The sequence below is a fragment of the Neomonachus schauinslandi genome, chromosome 6 (genome assembly GCF_002201575.2).
Source record: "Neomonachus schauinslandi chromosome 6, ASM220157v2, whole genome shotgun sequence".
Classification (NCBI taxonomy): domain Eukaryota; kingdom Metazoa; phylum Chordata; class Mammalia; order Carnivora; family Phocidae; genus Neomonachus; species Neomonachus schauinslandi.
Genome location: NC_058408.1, coordinates 140802891 through 140818232, shown reverse-complemented (window position 1 = coordinate 140818232; position 15342 = coordinate 140802891). Strand labels below are relative to the sequence as shown.

Below are 15342 nucleotides of genomic sequence, written 5' to 3'. Positions count from 1 at the left end.
CCTCCAAAGTATGTCTTTGGATGTGACTGAAAGTCTGCAAATCAATCAGCCAATCTGTCTATATCTCTCTCTATTTAATTTGGATGCATTAGCAGTGTGCTTGCTAGAGGTATTTGCTTAATTGTTTGTGTAATGACACTACATTAGAATTCATAAGATAATGCAGTCAGAACCTAAGAATATAAACGTGTGCATGCAACTCCTCTTCTGTTATTCATTTGAAGAATACACAGCAATACAGACCATTGCTTTAAAAACAGTGATTGCGTGGGTGCTTTCCCATCATTTCTTCTGCGCTACCCTTCATTAAGTGTTCACTGGTTCACAGAACTGGGTGAATTCTCTTTTCGTATCCTTTATTCTTTCTTTTGCAACAGGTAGAAAAAAATATCTTTGGAGCATACTAGCTGCTCTGAATCTTGCAGTGGCTAAGTCCAGTCCTTGTATTTTTTCTCGCTATCGATAAGTATCCTTGTTGCCAATAGTACATGCAAAATGAGAACACGGACTACCTTGCAGGACTGGCAGAGTTAATGGAAAGCAACAGTTTGGGAGGCAGTATATACAGGTTTTATTCCCAGTGATGTCATTTTGGGTATATGTGACTTTGGGCAAGTTATTAGTTCTGGTCTCCGGACTGCTGTAGTCTCATCTCAAATGTCAGGATGGACTAGCGTTAGGACCGCAGGGAGAATGGGACAGACTTTTCCTTTTTTCATGATGCACGCCGCTCATGGGTCTCTACAGTCCCCTTTAAAAAAAAGATTTGATCCCCGCCCCTTCCTTTTTTTAGCTAACAGGTGACTTGGAGCAAGAGAATGCACCTCTCTGAGCTACAGTTGCCTTGTCCTAAGTGTCAGGGTGGACCAGCATTGATTTCTTAAGAATATCCTAGACCCACTGACTCTGGGAGTGCAGCCCAGGCCAGCTGTGTGCTGGAGAAAGCTGCCAGGGGACTGTTGTCTTCATCCCTGGTTATGAACCACTGTGTTACTAATCTCAAAGGTCAGTTTTATAATTTAGTCTTGACAATAGGATCCTTCACTTACACGGTTTGTCTTCTGTTCATGAAATCTTTCGAAATGGCCGTATGGTTGGTTTTTGAGGATACAATGTGACCTCGTGGGACTTGGAATAAAAACAGGTCAGAAAGCCTATAGTTGTGCTCATTGGATTTGGAAGATACTACAGCTTTGAATGCAAAGTTTGGAAGCTCCATTATATGCATGATCAATAAAGTAGCACAACCTGATTTAGGTATCCCAATTGTCATTTTTGAAAGTAGACTCCTTTTTTTTTTTTTTTTTTAAGATTTTATTTATTTATTTGAGAGAGAATGAGAGACAGAGAGCAGGAGAGGGAGGAGGGTCGGAGGGAGAAGCAGACTCCCTGCGGAGCAGGGAGCCCGATGCGGGACTCGATCCCGGGACTCCAGGATCATGACCTGAGCCGAAGGCAGTCGCCCAACCAACTGAGCCACCCAGGCGCCCAGTAGACTCCATTTTTAAAGCAGCAAAGTTTCTATAAATTTATTCTTATTTTTCTAAATCTTTGCTCTCAGATTAATGACAAATGGAATGTTTAATTCTTAAGATGCAATTTGCATAATTTTCTTAAGAGCGAGGGTGGCTACTTTGCTAAAATGTGTAGGTTAAACTGATAAATGTAGACCAGTTATTTAAACCATATGGTTCAGATCTGCTTAACTTGCTTATTTTGTACCTTTAAATATTCATTGAGCTGCACCCAATATAAAAACTGTTTAAATTTGAATGTAGTAGAAGATTCTGTTACTGTAGGGTTATAAAAGATTTATTTTTGCTTTGTGACTTCGAATGGTTCCAAAAAACAGTTAGCATGCCATTAACATATATAACTTGATGAATAATAACTTCAATGAAATTGCTTAGCCAGAATTTGTGAATTCAGAGTTTTTAAAAATACCCAGTTAGTATGGTTATGAGATCTTTATGTACATAAATCTTATGTTTCTTCCTTCAAAATGTGAGAATGATGTTTCAGAGGAATTTCTGTGTGGCTTTTTTTTTCTTGAAGAGTAGGCTCCTCACCCAATGTGGGGCTTGAACTCATGACCCTGAGATCAAGAGTTGCATACTCTACCGCCTGGCGGGCACCCCATGTGTAGCTTTTTTCTTGAGTTAGTAACTTTGTTAATGAGAGTAGGTGTATTACAGCCAGATAGTGCTGGTGGATTTTGGTGCCTGGCTTGATAGAAAGAGCCATTAAACTCTTTTGAGGGTAGAACTGTTAATGAACAAGTTATTAAGTATTATTGTGACAGTGGCCCAGGGATGAGCCTATTAAGCACCAGATGGCAAAAATTAGTATTTTTGTGCTTTTGTGAATATCCTGGAGGAAGAAAAAGTTGCATGGATGTGTATCTTGATGGAAGAAAACTAGCTGATAAAGTATTCCCAAACGCACAACCTGAACCTCTTTTGTTACTATTAGGAGCGGACACTGAATTTTTCCTGCATGTCCGTCACTAATATTAAATACTTTCTGTGTAATATCTCACTCAATCCTCACGTTATGGGGCAGAGGCTATTTTTATCCTTAGTTCGCTGATGAAGAGACTACCACTCTGAAAGACGAGATTATTCTAGAGGCAGAGATGTTGGATTATAGAGCAGGATTCTTAACTCTGACTTTATAGAAACGGGTATGGAAACATTGCCTTTCTCTATATCAAAGATTCTTCATATTGATGTGCATTAGAATCACCTGGGACCTCGGAGAGAGTACTCTGCTGGGTTCCACTGCCAGAGATTTGGGTCTGGTGAGAGCCTATGCACTGGGATTTTTTAAAAGCTCTCTACAGATTCTAATGTGCTAAGCTGGAAACCATTAGTTTAAGTATTAGGAAGCAGAATTACAAATGAAGGCTTGAGTGTTTTCACTTTTTCCTTCAGTTGTGATTTTCTCCTGCCATTCAGAAAAGATGGCATCTTATCAGCCAGGATCCTTGAGCCTCTGGTGCCCCACTGTAGCATCCATGGTGCCAAGAACCCACAACAGGCTTTACATGAATGTTTCATCTTAAGGGAGAGGGGCTTGGAGATCATGGGCTCATCTCTTATCCCTGATCCTCTAACGTACTGTGGGGAGCTAGAAGCTGGAGCTGTGCGCTGGAGACAGGGAAGAAAGGGGCCATGTTGGATTCCCTGAGTAGAGCTTACGAGGCTTCCCAGGGGGAATCTGAGGAAGGGTTTATAGCCATTTCTAATAGAATCTTCCTGATTCCTCAGAGAGGTCAGGGAAACCACTTGTGCTCCAGATTGGGCTACTTGAGATACAGTTAGATTCAGTGTTATTGGGGTGAGAATCAGATCTCCCAGTTTGAAATGGCCTGGGCTTTTCCCTGAGGGAAACCCTAAAGGGTCCTACTTATGATCACAAATGAAGGACCAAAGTCGGACAAGTTACCAGCATGTCTTAGTCTGATGTAAGGTTTATAGTAGAGAAGGTAGTTAGCTTTCCAATGAATTAGGTTTCTGTTTCTATTTATTTCCAGTGTCAGTTATTTAATTCAGAACTTGTCTTGCTGGCCATTGGCCCTTAGTAAAGGAAAAAAAGTTGCTTTTTTTTTTTTTTAAGATTTTATTTATTTATTTGACAGAGAGAGAGAGCATAAGTAGGCAGAGTGGCAGGCAGAGGGAGAGGGAGAAGCAGGCTTACCACGGAGCAGGGAGCCTGATGCGGGGCTCGATCTCAGGACCCTGGGATCATGACCTGAGCCAAAGGCAGACACTCAACAACTGAGCCACCCAGGCGCCCCTGGGCTAGCAAACATTTAAAGGGTGTGCACAGCAGCAAAGAAAACATTTTCTTAAAATAAAATGCCTTAATTAAGACTATTAAGGATGGAATAAGTTGAAATTTGATTTAATCTGTACTGGTGTCTTATCTTAATTCTTCCTTTGTTATCAGTTATAACTAGCATTTTCCCATGCTGCTGGCTGTAATCCAGGCATCAGGTCTTACTTTAATAAGTTTAATGCTAAAAAGTATAAATAAAACCTTACTTCATGAATCTTCTAATTGTTAGTTCATGCTGTGGGTGTTGATGAATATGTAAGACAGAAGTACACTTAATCTGTCTATTGTTTAAAAATCCAAGACACTCATTTGACTGCTGTTAAAATAACTGTTTTTATATTTTGCCTTAGCTAAATAAAGAAAATAAAACATTGAAAAGAATCAGCATGTTGTACATGGCCAAGCTGGGACCAGATGTAATCACCGAGGAGATCAACATCGATGACGAAGATGTTAGCACCGACCCAGAAGGCTCCGCAGAGACCTGTGTTTCTGTGCAGTGTCAGAAGCAGATCAAAGGTGGGACTCTTGGCTTCGTCACTGAGCATATTTTGGATAATGTTTCTCAGCCCTTGTTGCCCATTGGAATCACCTGAGAACTTTAGAACTTGGGTCCGGCTTCAAAAAATTTCGGATTTAAATGTCCCAGGGAGTAGCCTGGTTGAGAATCACGATAGGACGTAACGTTGGTGCATTATGAATTACTTTCTCATTTGGGATTTGGCACTTTTGAAAGCATTGTCTTGATGGAAACAACCAGTGTGTAAAAATTCTTAAAAATACGGACTATGCATTGAGATATTTTTGTTAAGCAAAAGAAAATGTATAAAAATATATTTAGCCAATGCCTCTCGTTTGTCTGGTTCTTTTTTGGAATCTTTGGGGAGGATTCCTCCCCAGATTGCTTAAGTCTGTGCCCTCAAAGGACTTCTCATCTGATTCAGGCACTGAGCTGTAAGCAATATGCGGCGTTCAACTTCAACGCTGTTAGACCTCACTGTGTGGGTCAGTGGGAAGTGGAATATCACACGGTACCTCTATTAAATACACTTTAATTTTATTCATGATTATATATACACGTGATTATATGTACACATTGTTTATGTTAAAGATGGAGGAAAGCAGTCTGGGGCTCAATAACTTTTAGGGCATTTTGGCATTAGGCACATGCCAAAAGCAACACTCGCTAGCCTGTTGGTTTGGATAAAACTGCAATTGGAAGGAGAGAGAAGGAAGTATAACGAAAGCCATCGTTCCCTGACTCTCCACCCCCTTGACCTAAGACAAAATAATATTTGTGTCAGTGGGGAGGGAGAAGAAGTTTACAGGATTTTCTTTTGTTCATGATTCTCCTCTCCTCTTAGGTCTCAGATGGTATTGTCTCTCGTTCCTCCTTCAGGATTAGCCAGCCAGTGGAGAAAGATTTTGAAATAAGTGTCTGAGAACTCTTCCAGTCTGGGTTCCTATAAAAGCTTGATTCAATTTATAAGTAACTCCAGAGAAGGTTTTTAATTAAAAGCAGTTAAAACCTGGGGTGCCTGGGTGGCTCAGTCGGTTAAGCGTCTGCCTTCAGCTCAGGTCATGATCCCAGAGTCCTGGGATCGAGCCCCGCATCAGGCTCCTTGCTCGGCAGGGAGCCTGCTTCTCCCTCTCCTTCTGCCTGCCGCTCACCCGGCTTGTGCTCGCTCGCTCTCCCTCTGTGTCAAATAATTAAATAAAATCTTAAAAAAAAAATGCAGTTAAAACCTGAGTAGCAAAACTGGAGACCTTGGTTATCAATTTTAGGACTCTGTGCTAATCTGTGTATATATATTTTTAAAAAGATTTATTTATTTATTTGAGAGAGAGAGAGATGTAGAGAAAATGAGCAGAGGCAGAGGGTAGGGAGAGGGAGACTCCTCAAGCAGACTCCCAGCTGTGTGTGGAGCCTGACTTGGTGCAATCCCAGGACCCTGAGATCATGACCTGATCTCCAGGTGAAATCAAGAGTCGGACAGTCCACCGACTAAGCCACCCAGTCACCCCTCGGTGTATATATTTTTTTTTACTGTTTGAGTGGTGGAAGTAACTTTCATCTATCACCAGAAGCTTTTGCACTTAACGGTTGCTAATATTTTCATTTTGGTAATACAGTTTTCATTAAATTCCGGTAATAAGAAATACGAAATAAATTAAGAAACAAAACAACAACTCGGGAGAGAAAATTACTAGAATTAACCTTTTTCAAATAGGTTATATTTTGAGTCCGTTCGAATAATGTTTGAGGGCTATAAGTTGGCAGCAGTTCAGGATTTTTTTCTGCAAAGCAAAATCTGCAAATTATCAACTGCCCCATTTGTTTGTTATATTTTATTGTGACAAGAATCCATGCCATTTTAAAAGAAAAAGGAAATTGGTACTATGCCTTAATTTGTTTTGCTGAAATCTTAAAAAATTTTACTTCTAAAATCCCAGGTAGTTTTCTAAAATACGGGTTTGATAGCATGCAAAGAAAACATGATCTGGTACATTTAATAACACAGTGAGATTACATGATATAAAATTATTAATAACTGTGGCTGTATACAGGGGCACAGAAGTGAGATTTCCATCATTCTCTGCTTCTTTATTTTCGTTTTAGCTGTTAAATAATCTTGACCGTAAGCTACACATGGACTGGCATTTTTCAGTTCTTTTGACAAGATTGATTTCTTCTTTTAAAAATAAGTTTAAAAAAGTTACTACATCTGAAACTAATGATGTACTATAAGTTCGCTAATTGAATTTAGATTAAAGAAATGTTTATTTATATTGTTTCCCTCCCCTTATTTTTTCTTTAAAAATGCAGAACTTCGAGATCAAATTGTATCTGTTCAGGAGGAGAAGAAGATATTAGCGATTGAACTGGAAAATCTCAAGAGCAAACTTGTAGAAGTAATTGAAGAAGTATGTATCTTAGGCCTGAAAGGCAAGACTTCTGGTGTTTTCAGGGTGTTTGGAGACTGGCTACGTTAAAAACTTGCTGTTGGAAGTTGATTTCAGGCGTGAGAACCATGTACCAATTTTTATCTTCTCTTCTACCCCCTGTTTCAAATATACAAAAGGTGTAGAACATAAGATCACGGACATTTGTATACTCAATACCTAGCTCAGTAAGTAAAGCATCAAAATAGCAATGAAGTGTCCCCGTTGTTTCCCATATTTCACTATGGGAGGCAGATTTGTAAGAATGGTATCTGCAGTTTAAGTCATCTGCTTTATTGTTGCTGGTGAAGAAGTATTTGGCTTCTCTATCAGACAGTTTGGCTCAGTTGGGAATGGCTATCCTCTTGTATACTTCCAACATAAGTGTATGTGATAGATGGCAGAATGGGTTCAAGTGGGTGTTTCAAGAATCTTTTTATTTTTCCTTTTGAATAGTCTTTAAGAACAGGAGCACATAATTGCCTTTCTGTGCATGATGCTTTGAGGAACTGCCTTTGCAATCGTGATTTAACATGTGTCAGTGGTTCCCAGATTCTACAGCCCAAGCTTCTAGACCCATCCCTCAGGTGGCTTACGAGTAATGCTGAGGAATCGAGGCGTCGGTCCCTTCAGTGGGCAGCCTTACCCAGCTACCTCAGTTTGCATACCTATCTGACAGTTTTTGTAAGGGCCAGAATGCGAAAAAGGTTGGGAGATGGTGTCCACCAATTACAGCCTTGCTCACATTTACTTACCGTGGCAGAACATACTGATGAATGGGAAGAAGGATGTTGCTATTTTGGAAGTGGCATTCCTGTTGGAGAGTGTATACCAGTTACTAATTCAAACCGAAACCAAAAATAGAGCTAATCCTAAAAGCATCCAGTTCACAGGCTCTCTGGCATGCCGATGGATTCAGAGTCCTTTTCCAGGACCGTTATCTTAGTTTGTTTCTTTCTTTCTTTTTTTTTTTTTTTTAAAGATTTTATTTATTTATTTTGAGAGAGAGAGAGAATGAGAGAGCACATGAGGGGGGAAGGGTCAGAGGGAGAAGCAGACTCCCCGCCGAGCAGGGAGCCCGATGCGGGACTCGATCCAGGGACTCCAGGATCATGACCTGAGCCGAAGGCAGTCGCTTAACCAACTGAGCCACCCAGGCGCCCCTTAGTTTGTTTCTTGACTGTAACCGTTGTAGAGAGACAAACACATTTTGATGCCCTCTCTTCCTCCATTATGATTATTTACTGATGATCCTGTTCCCCTCCCACTTAGAGGTGTTCTTAGAAGCCCTTTCAGTTATTTTTATTATGACTATTTCAGACATGTGGAAAGGATAAAAAACGCCCATATATCTACCACCTAGCTTAATACATAGTCCTGAAAACCCCAGTGTCTCTCTCCCTAACTCATTCCCCTCACTCCCTGCCCCATTTTCCTACACAACCATTATTCTGAACTTGGCTTTTATCATTCCAATGCATGTATTTATATTTTTTGCTACAATACATAGTATTTTGAGTGTTTTTAAATGATGTAAATGTACCTGCTTTTATTTTTATTTTTTTTTTAATTTTTATTTTAAGTAGGCTCCATGCCCAACGTGGGGCTAGAACTCACAACCTGAGATCATACTCCACTGACTGAGCCAGCCAGGCACCCCTGTATCTGCTTTTTAAAATTCAGCATAGTGCATTTGAGATTTATCCACTTTGATATATGTAACTTTGCATTCTTTTTTTAAATGGTCCTATGATAGTCTCTTCCAATTGATTGATGTCAAAATTATCTCAGAAATATAAGTTTTTTGGGAAGATTTTCATGTGTGTTTTATTTAAGCCAGAAGTCATCAAAGTTTAAAGTTTTTTTTTTTTTAAAGATTTTATTTATTTATTTGAGAGAGAGAGAATGAGAGACAGAGAGCACGAGAGGGAAGAGGGCAGAGGGAGAAGCAGACCCTCTGCTGAGCAGGGAGCCCGATGTGGGACTCGATCCTGGGACTCCAGGATCATGACCTGAGCCGAAGGCAGTCGCTTAACCAACTGAGCCACCCAGGCACCCTAAAGTATTTTTTATTAAAAAAATTGATGTATTTTTTCCTTAATTTAAATGTCATCAGAGTTCTCTGACTATATGATTTGTCTATTGTCTGGGTGTTTTCTAGTTGGATTTTTGCCTTAAAAATATCATTTACATGGGTAGGGACTAGTGCTATTTGGAATTTGTAAAGAAGTTCTCTATCAAAGGTATATCCTAACTTAAATAGCTACCTTTGAGGCCTTAAGAACAACTTTAATAAAATCCCAACACAGTAAAGCCAATTACTGCTTTAAATTATAACTTCATGTTGACTGTTGAACAGCAGTTTGTGTATCACACATCACCTTATGTCATGTTTTACAGTGTTGTGTGTTTTCTTCTCTCACAATCTCACATTTTTTTAGGTAAATAAAGTTAAACAAGAAAAAGATCTTTTAAACTCAGAAGTTCTTGAACAGAGAAGAGTCTTAGAAAAATGCAATAGAGGTAGGTGTCTCCAGTCTTTTTTCTCAGATACATATGTAATTTATTTGGTTTGCATACATTTTGTGTTGTTTCGTACCTGTGCCTAAAGAGTCTTATAGCAAGAATATCCTATCTTGGTTTTCCTGATTTCTCACCACGAGTTTCTCTCTTCCTGGTTATTTTATCATTCACCTTAGAGTCTTGGGACTTCTAAAAGTGCTTTCACTTGAGGAACTTCCGACCCATTTCAAACCAAAACACTGTTCTGTCTACATGTATCCTGGGACAAAGGCCATATTGGCTCTCCCCTCAGTATTTGTGTATTTGGTAGGTTATTTTTAATCCAGAAGAGAGGATATCTACACAGATACATACAACATGATATGAAAAAATTTTAAATTAAGAGAATATAGAAAATAGGGCAAAGCGAAAGTAAAATTAAATATTGCTATACAAGGTTGCGTGCTTGCTGTCAGGTCTTGTGCATTCCTGTCCGTGTGCAGTCAAGTTCTGGCTCTGAGCTGTCTAGCGGCCAGCATGATGAGAGATTCATGATCATTTATACGAATCATACGAAAATGATCCTCTTGGTCATGAGAGGCAGACCTGGTCTCATGGTGAGAAGGAAATTTCTCCAAAGGCTACCTCTAGAGAAAACGGAATCCTTGTTGTAAAACACAGCATCAAGTCCCATCGGGGCTGTGTTTTTGCATCCCCTGGTGCAGGACAAGGGAGTGATGCCAGAGTGCAGGAAATCTTCAAGCCTTCCCTGTTGTCATTGGTGGTAGTTCTCCACCTTTGGGTGATGAATTGAGATTTTTGAATAAATAAAGGACCTCGTAGTTCAGTGTGGGAGATACAATAGATTGTGACATTTCTCAGCTCCTTCCACATTTAAGAAGATAGAAACGGTCTTGATGTACTGTGCTAGAAACAGAGGGTTCTACAAAGGTTAATCACGTGGATCTTGCCTTCAAAGAGCCCTTCCTCTAGGAAGAGGGAGATCATATAAATAAATGCATGATGAGGACCAACCTAATTTCTTTCAGAATCCAAGTCAAAAGGGCCAGGACATGTGAAAACTCACTTTTTATTATGGTGTTCTGGACTTAGAAAAGAGAGTCAATTATGTTGCCCAGGGCCTTCAGAGAGTCATAGTCGTCTTTGTTTTCTTCGCGAAATTTCTTTTTTAAATAGGTTTGAAATCATTTGGCTCTCAGGGACCTATAATTCACATCACAAACCACCACTTATATTGCTTTACTGGAGTAAGACTATTCGTCTTTCCTCTGAGAAGGCAGTAGATTTACAGAGTACAGAGCTTGAAATTCTATGTCATTACACAGCAAACCAGTCCTTAGTCAGTTAGGACTGAAGTGTCCTGGCGGAACATTGTGTGAAAGCAGCCATTAAGAGCGCCTTTTTAAAGATTTTATTGATATGACTCAGCTCAGGATTGAAAGTGCCTCTGTAGAAGCAGATGGAGAGACCAGTGTGATACCAACCTATGTTGTATCTAATTTCTAATGGCGTCATCACTCCCTTAGTCCTGTCTATATCATTATTTAAGAAAACAGGCCACAGAATGTCAAAAAGTAGCAAAGATTTTGTGTTGCTACTATTTGACAGGACCTTCCCTTTAAAGATTTCTGTCCTAATTCTTTAATTCAGAGCTCTGAGTCTGGGCCTGAATGGATCTAAGGCTGTTTCTCTTTGTAAACATGGAGGACGGTTAAAAATAACATCTATATATAACCTTTCACATGTTTCCTTTTCTGTGAAATGCCTCGTCGACGTGTTTTGTATGCAGCTTGTGTGTATATATATATTTTCTTTTTATTCAGGTAATATACTTTTTTGGTGGAAAACATAGATTCAAATAGGAAAAGGAAAAAAAAATCTCAATCTTTAGAGCCCAAAGATAAGCACTATTAACATCATGTATATTCTTCCAACCTTAAGAAAACCATATATATATACATTAAATTGTTTGTTAAATGTGTTTATAACATTTGTGGAAGCTAAAAAAATATCAGTGAAAGAAATACCTCTTTACCCATTGACACCTTACAAGCCCCTGAATATCAATCTCCACTTGTATCCCCTCCCTTGGATTTTTATCATTGCTTTTATTTCTAGTTCTACCAAGTATGTATATATCTCTAAATAGCATGTTGCTTAATTTTGTATGTTTTTGAACTTTATATTAATTCTGTCACCTTGCATATGTCCCTGTGCAATTTCTTGTTTGTGAGGTCTATCCCTGTTAAAGGGCTTTGCTCTGGTATGTTGACTTTCACCGCTGGGTAGTATGTCATTCAATGTCTATCCCAGAATTCATGGATCCAGTATCGTGTCGGTGGCTGTTTGAGTTTTTTCCAGTTTTTTGCTCTTCCAAGTCCTGCAGTTATGAAAATTCTTATATGCGTCTCCTGGTACATGTGCCCTAAGATAACATGCCAAATGTAAAAGTTTATCTTCAACGTCAGTACAATGCCAGATTACCTTTTAGGTAGATTTCAACTCCTGTTAGCAGTGTGTTTGTTCCATTGTTCTGTATCCTCTCCAAACTTGGTGTAACTCTACTTCTTGATTTTTGCCAGTTCCCTCTTTGGTGAGTCTAAAAAGGTGCCTGTGTTTTTACTTTCCATTTCTCTGATTACTAATGAAGAAGAGTATCTTTCCGCACATTCACTGGCCTTTCATACGTTTCCTCTTCTGTGAAGTACCTCGGCGATGTGTTTTTATGCAGCTTGTAAAAAACAGAAATGAAGTCATTTAAAAAATATATCTTTTGGTTCCATAAATATGCTTCTACAGTGTCATTTCGAAAGCAGAATCATGTTTCTTGTATATACCGTACTTTCCTGGGTCTGCCATGTGAGACCATCTGGATCATTTCACTGTTTTCAGCAGCGATGCTGAGAGTGTTCTTGCAGCTTTATTGCTGGATGTGTTCATGATTTATTCTCTTGGGGGAATCAGTACATTCCTAAAAGCAGAATTGTGGAGTCAGAGGGTATGAATGGCTTTAGATTTTTGATTCACATTGCTGAGCTGCCCTCCAAAAAGGTTCAATCCATTTATATTTCAACCAGCAATGGCTGAGGGTGCTTGTATGCTGGTACAAAGAATCTTTTCAACACTGTTTTTCATCCGTATTCCTGACTGTCTGTGTGGCACTTTGTCCATTTCTTTTCCTTGTCTTCCTAAGTGTCCATGCTAGCGGTAGAAGAGTATGAGGAAATGCAGGTAAACTTGGAACTGGAGAAGGACCTTCGAAAGAAGGCGGAGTCATTTGCACAGGAGGTAAGTATCCACAGAGACCTAGTTTTGAATTTGTATTTCTTAAAGAACTTTACAGATGACATGTCGAAATATGTTTTGAAGTTGAATAAGAATTTACCACTTAGAATTAAGGGAGGCCAGCTATGGAATAGTGTCAGGTTCACTACAACAGGTGTTAAAAGATCTGGGTTCAAATTTTGGCCATGTCAGTCAGTCACTCATTGTATGACCTGAGAGCAGCCAGCCCCTTAGCCTCCTTGGGGCTTCACTTTCACCATCTGTAAAATGGGTGATACTACGAGCCCAACCAAGTAGATTTTGAAATCCAATGGCACAATTCTGCAAAAGGATTTTGTACTATAAAATGCTGTTATAGGGGAAAGAAATTATATTTAGGGATACCTGTCACTTGTGATGGAAAGTCCAGCTCAAGTACAGGATTTCTGTCTGTTTCAGTAGCCTTAGGAATCCAGGTTACATCTCCAAATACCTTCTCAAATAACAGTATCATGGTGTTAGTATTTCTCTTCACCTGCTAGACGGTGATCTCATTACGTGAGTTGATTTTTCCACTAGCTGTGGAACATTGCCATGTTGTACATCCATCATTGTAGCCTTTCACCAAATCACATGTCAGAGATAAGCTCTGGGCTTCTCATGTTCCGGCTTCCCTTTGCTGACGTGTCGCTGGGTATTCTGTGGCCCCAGGGCTGGTTTACAGGGAAATGATGAGGTACCAGTTGGCCGAACTGTAACAGCTTATGACGGGCTGCTGGTCTGCCTGAGATTTCCATCGTGTCTCAGGATTTTGAATCTGGGTGCACACTGTAGGTTGTGAAGGAAAGCAGTTAAGGAAATGTAGAACGTTTGTAGGCAGAAGTATCCAGGGTGCTGAAGGAAGACAAAGCGTGGGGTTACGGGAATGACATTTGAAAATCAGATTACGGTTTTGTACAGGAGTCCTTCTGTGCGTGAATGTAGCTGTGCTAGCAATGAACTCTGTGAAAGGTTTAGTCCAAGAAGATGTGATTTGAAATATTCTGATTCACTTTATTCAGAGAGTTTAATGAAAGGTGAGTAAAATTGTTCTCTTATTACTTGGAAGAAAGAAAAAAAAATTGAAGTGTCACAGCTGCTTGGAAAAGCTGCAGCGATATAAACAGTCGAGGGGGAGGGAGACTGGGGATAATGTGAAGATGCTTCCGCTGTAAAACTGAAAAGGTGGGCTTGTTTTGACCCAAATGCCAGGGTCTTATTTTGAGAGACATTTTCAGTTTTCCATCTGTTTGTTGTTCGTGGAATGATGTTAGAATACAAAACAGCTCGAAGAAAACTCGAGGGCCATGCGGTAGCAGACAAGAATGACCGAAGAAGCAGGATTCCGCTAAGATTCTGAAAACGAGTGACTTACTCTGCCCTTCACCTGCTAGTGCTCGGCGGAAACGGCGAGAGGGACACGTGACCCCGCCTGACCGGACGAGGCGGACACGTGACCCCGCCTGAGGCGACAGAGGCGGCTTGAGGGGGGAAAGCCAGGGCAGCCGCTCGCACTCCTCCTACCGGGAGCATCGGGGTTTGCAGCCGTGCTGGATGGTTTTACAGTATCTAGATGCCATCTACTCAGTAGAAGAAAACTGCTGGTTTGGGTTTTTTTTAAGATTTTTTTCTTTTTTTTTTTTTAAGTAATTGCGACGCTCAGTGTGGAGCTTGAACCTACAACCCCAAGATCTGGAGTTGCATATTCTACAGACTGTGCCAGCCAGGCACCCCAGAAACTGTTCCTTAGAATAAAGTTAGATTAGAACCCATATACTTTCCCCTTTGCATGGTTTACAGATTCTTAGCTTCTTTTTATTTATTTATTTGAGAGAGAGAGAGAGAGAGAGAGCATGCGCGGGAGTGGGGGGGAGGGGCACAGGGGAACTCCCACAGCCTCCTGGCGGATGAGATCATGACCTGAGTGGAAACCAAGAAGCGTCAGGTGCTTAACCGTCTGAGCCGCCCAGGTGCCCCGACTCTGAGCTTTCCAACAGATAACTACTGCTTAAAGGTGTAGGTCTTGGCTTAACAAGAGAAGTGCCAGTCTTCTGCATTTTGGTTTTTCATGTGTTGGGCAGACATCTTCCTTAGCCAGACACTGTGCTGTTGGCGGGAATATAATGGTGAAGAATGCAACCATGATCCCTGCCTCTTTGGAGCTTAGAGTCTGGAGCCTTAGAATTCAATAAAGTTAATTTACTTTATATTTTTAATTACAAAAGGAATGTTTATACCTTGTAAAAAATACAAACAGTTCTCAAATGTGTAAAGGGAAACATGGAAAGTTTCTCCCACACTCCTGCTTCCACTTGTCCATTTAGAAAGCGAAAACGTGGGCGCCTGGGTGGCTCAGTTGGTTAAGCGACTGCCTTCGGCTCAGGTCATGATCCTGGAGTCCCGGGATCGAGTCCCGCATCGGGCTCCCTGCTCGGCGGGGAGCCTGCTTCTCCCTCTGACTCTCCCCCTCTCATGTGCTCTCTGTCTCTCTCATTCTCTCTGTCTCAAATAAATAAATAAAATCTTTAAAAAAAAAAAAAAAAAAAAAAAAAAAGCGAAAACGTGGGGCGTCTGGGTGGTTTAGTCGTTAGGCGTGTGCCTTTGGCTCGGGTCATGATCCTAGGGTCCTGGGATCAAGCCCCGCATTGGGCTCTCTGCTCCGTGGGAAGCCTGCTTCTCCCTCTCCCACTCCCCCTGCTTGTGTTCCCTCTCTCGCTATGTCTCTGTCAAATA

At 40.5% G+C, this 15342-nt stretch overlaps 1 protein-coding gene across 4 annotated transcripts in view; it reads left to right on the top strand.

The window, feature by feature from the left end:
* Positions 1-15342, top strand: part of SHTN1 (shootin 1) — a 96296-nt gene that overhangs the window by 31970 nt on the left and 48984 nt on the right. For all 4 annotated transcript variants that reach the window (XM_021699535.1, XM_021699537.2, XM_021699538.1 and 1 more), the window contains 4 exons: positions 4191-4359; positions 6668-6765; positions 9225-9306; positions 12500-12594. In XM_021699535.1, the coding sequence (XP_021555210.1) occupies positions 4191-4359; positions 6668-6765; positions 9225-9306; positions 12500-12594 (444 nt within the window). The remainder of the gene's footprint in view (positions 1-4190; positions 4360-6667; positions 6766-9224; positions 9307-12499; positions 12595-15342) is intronic.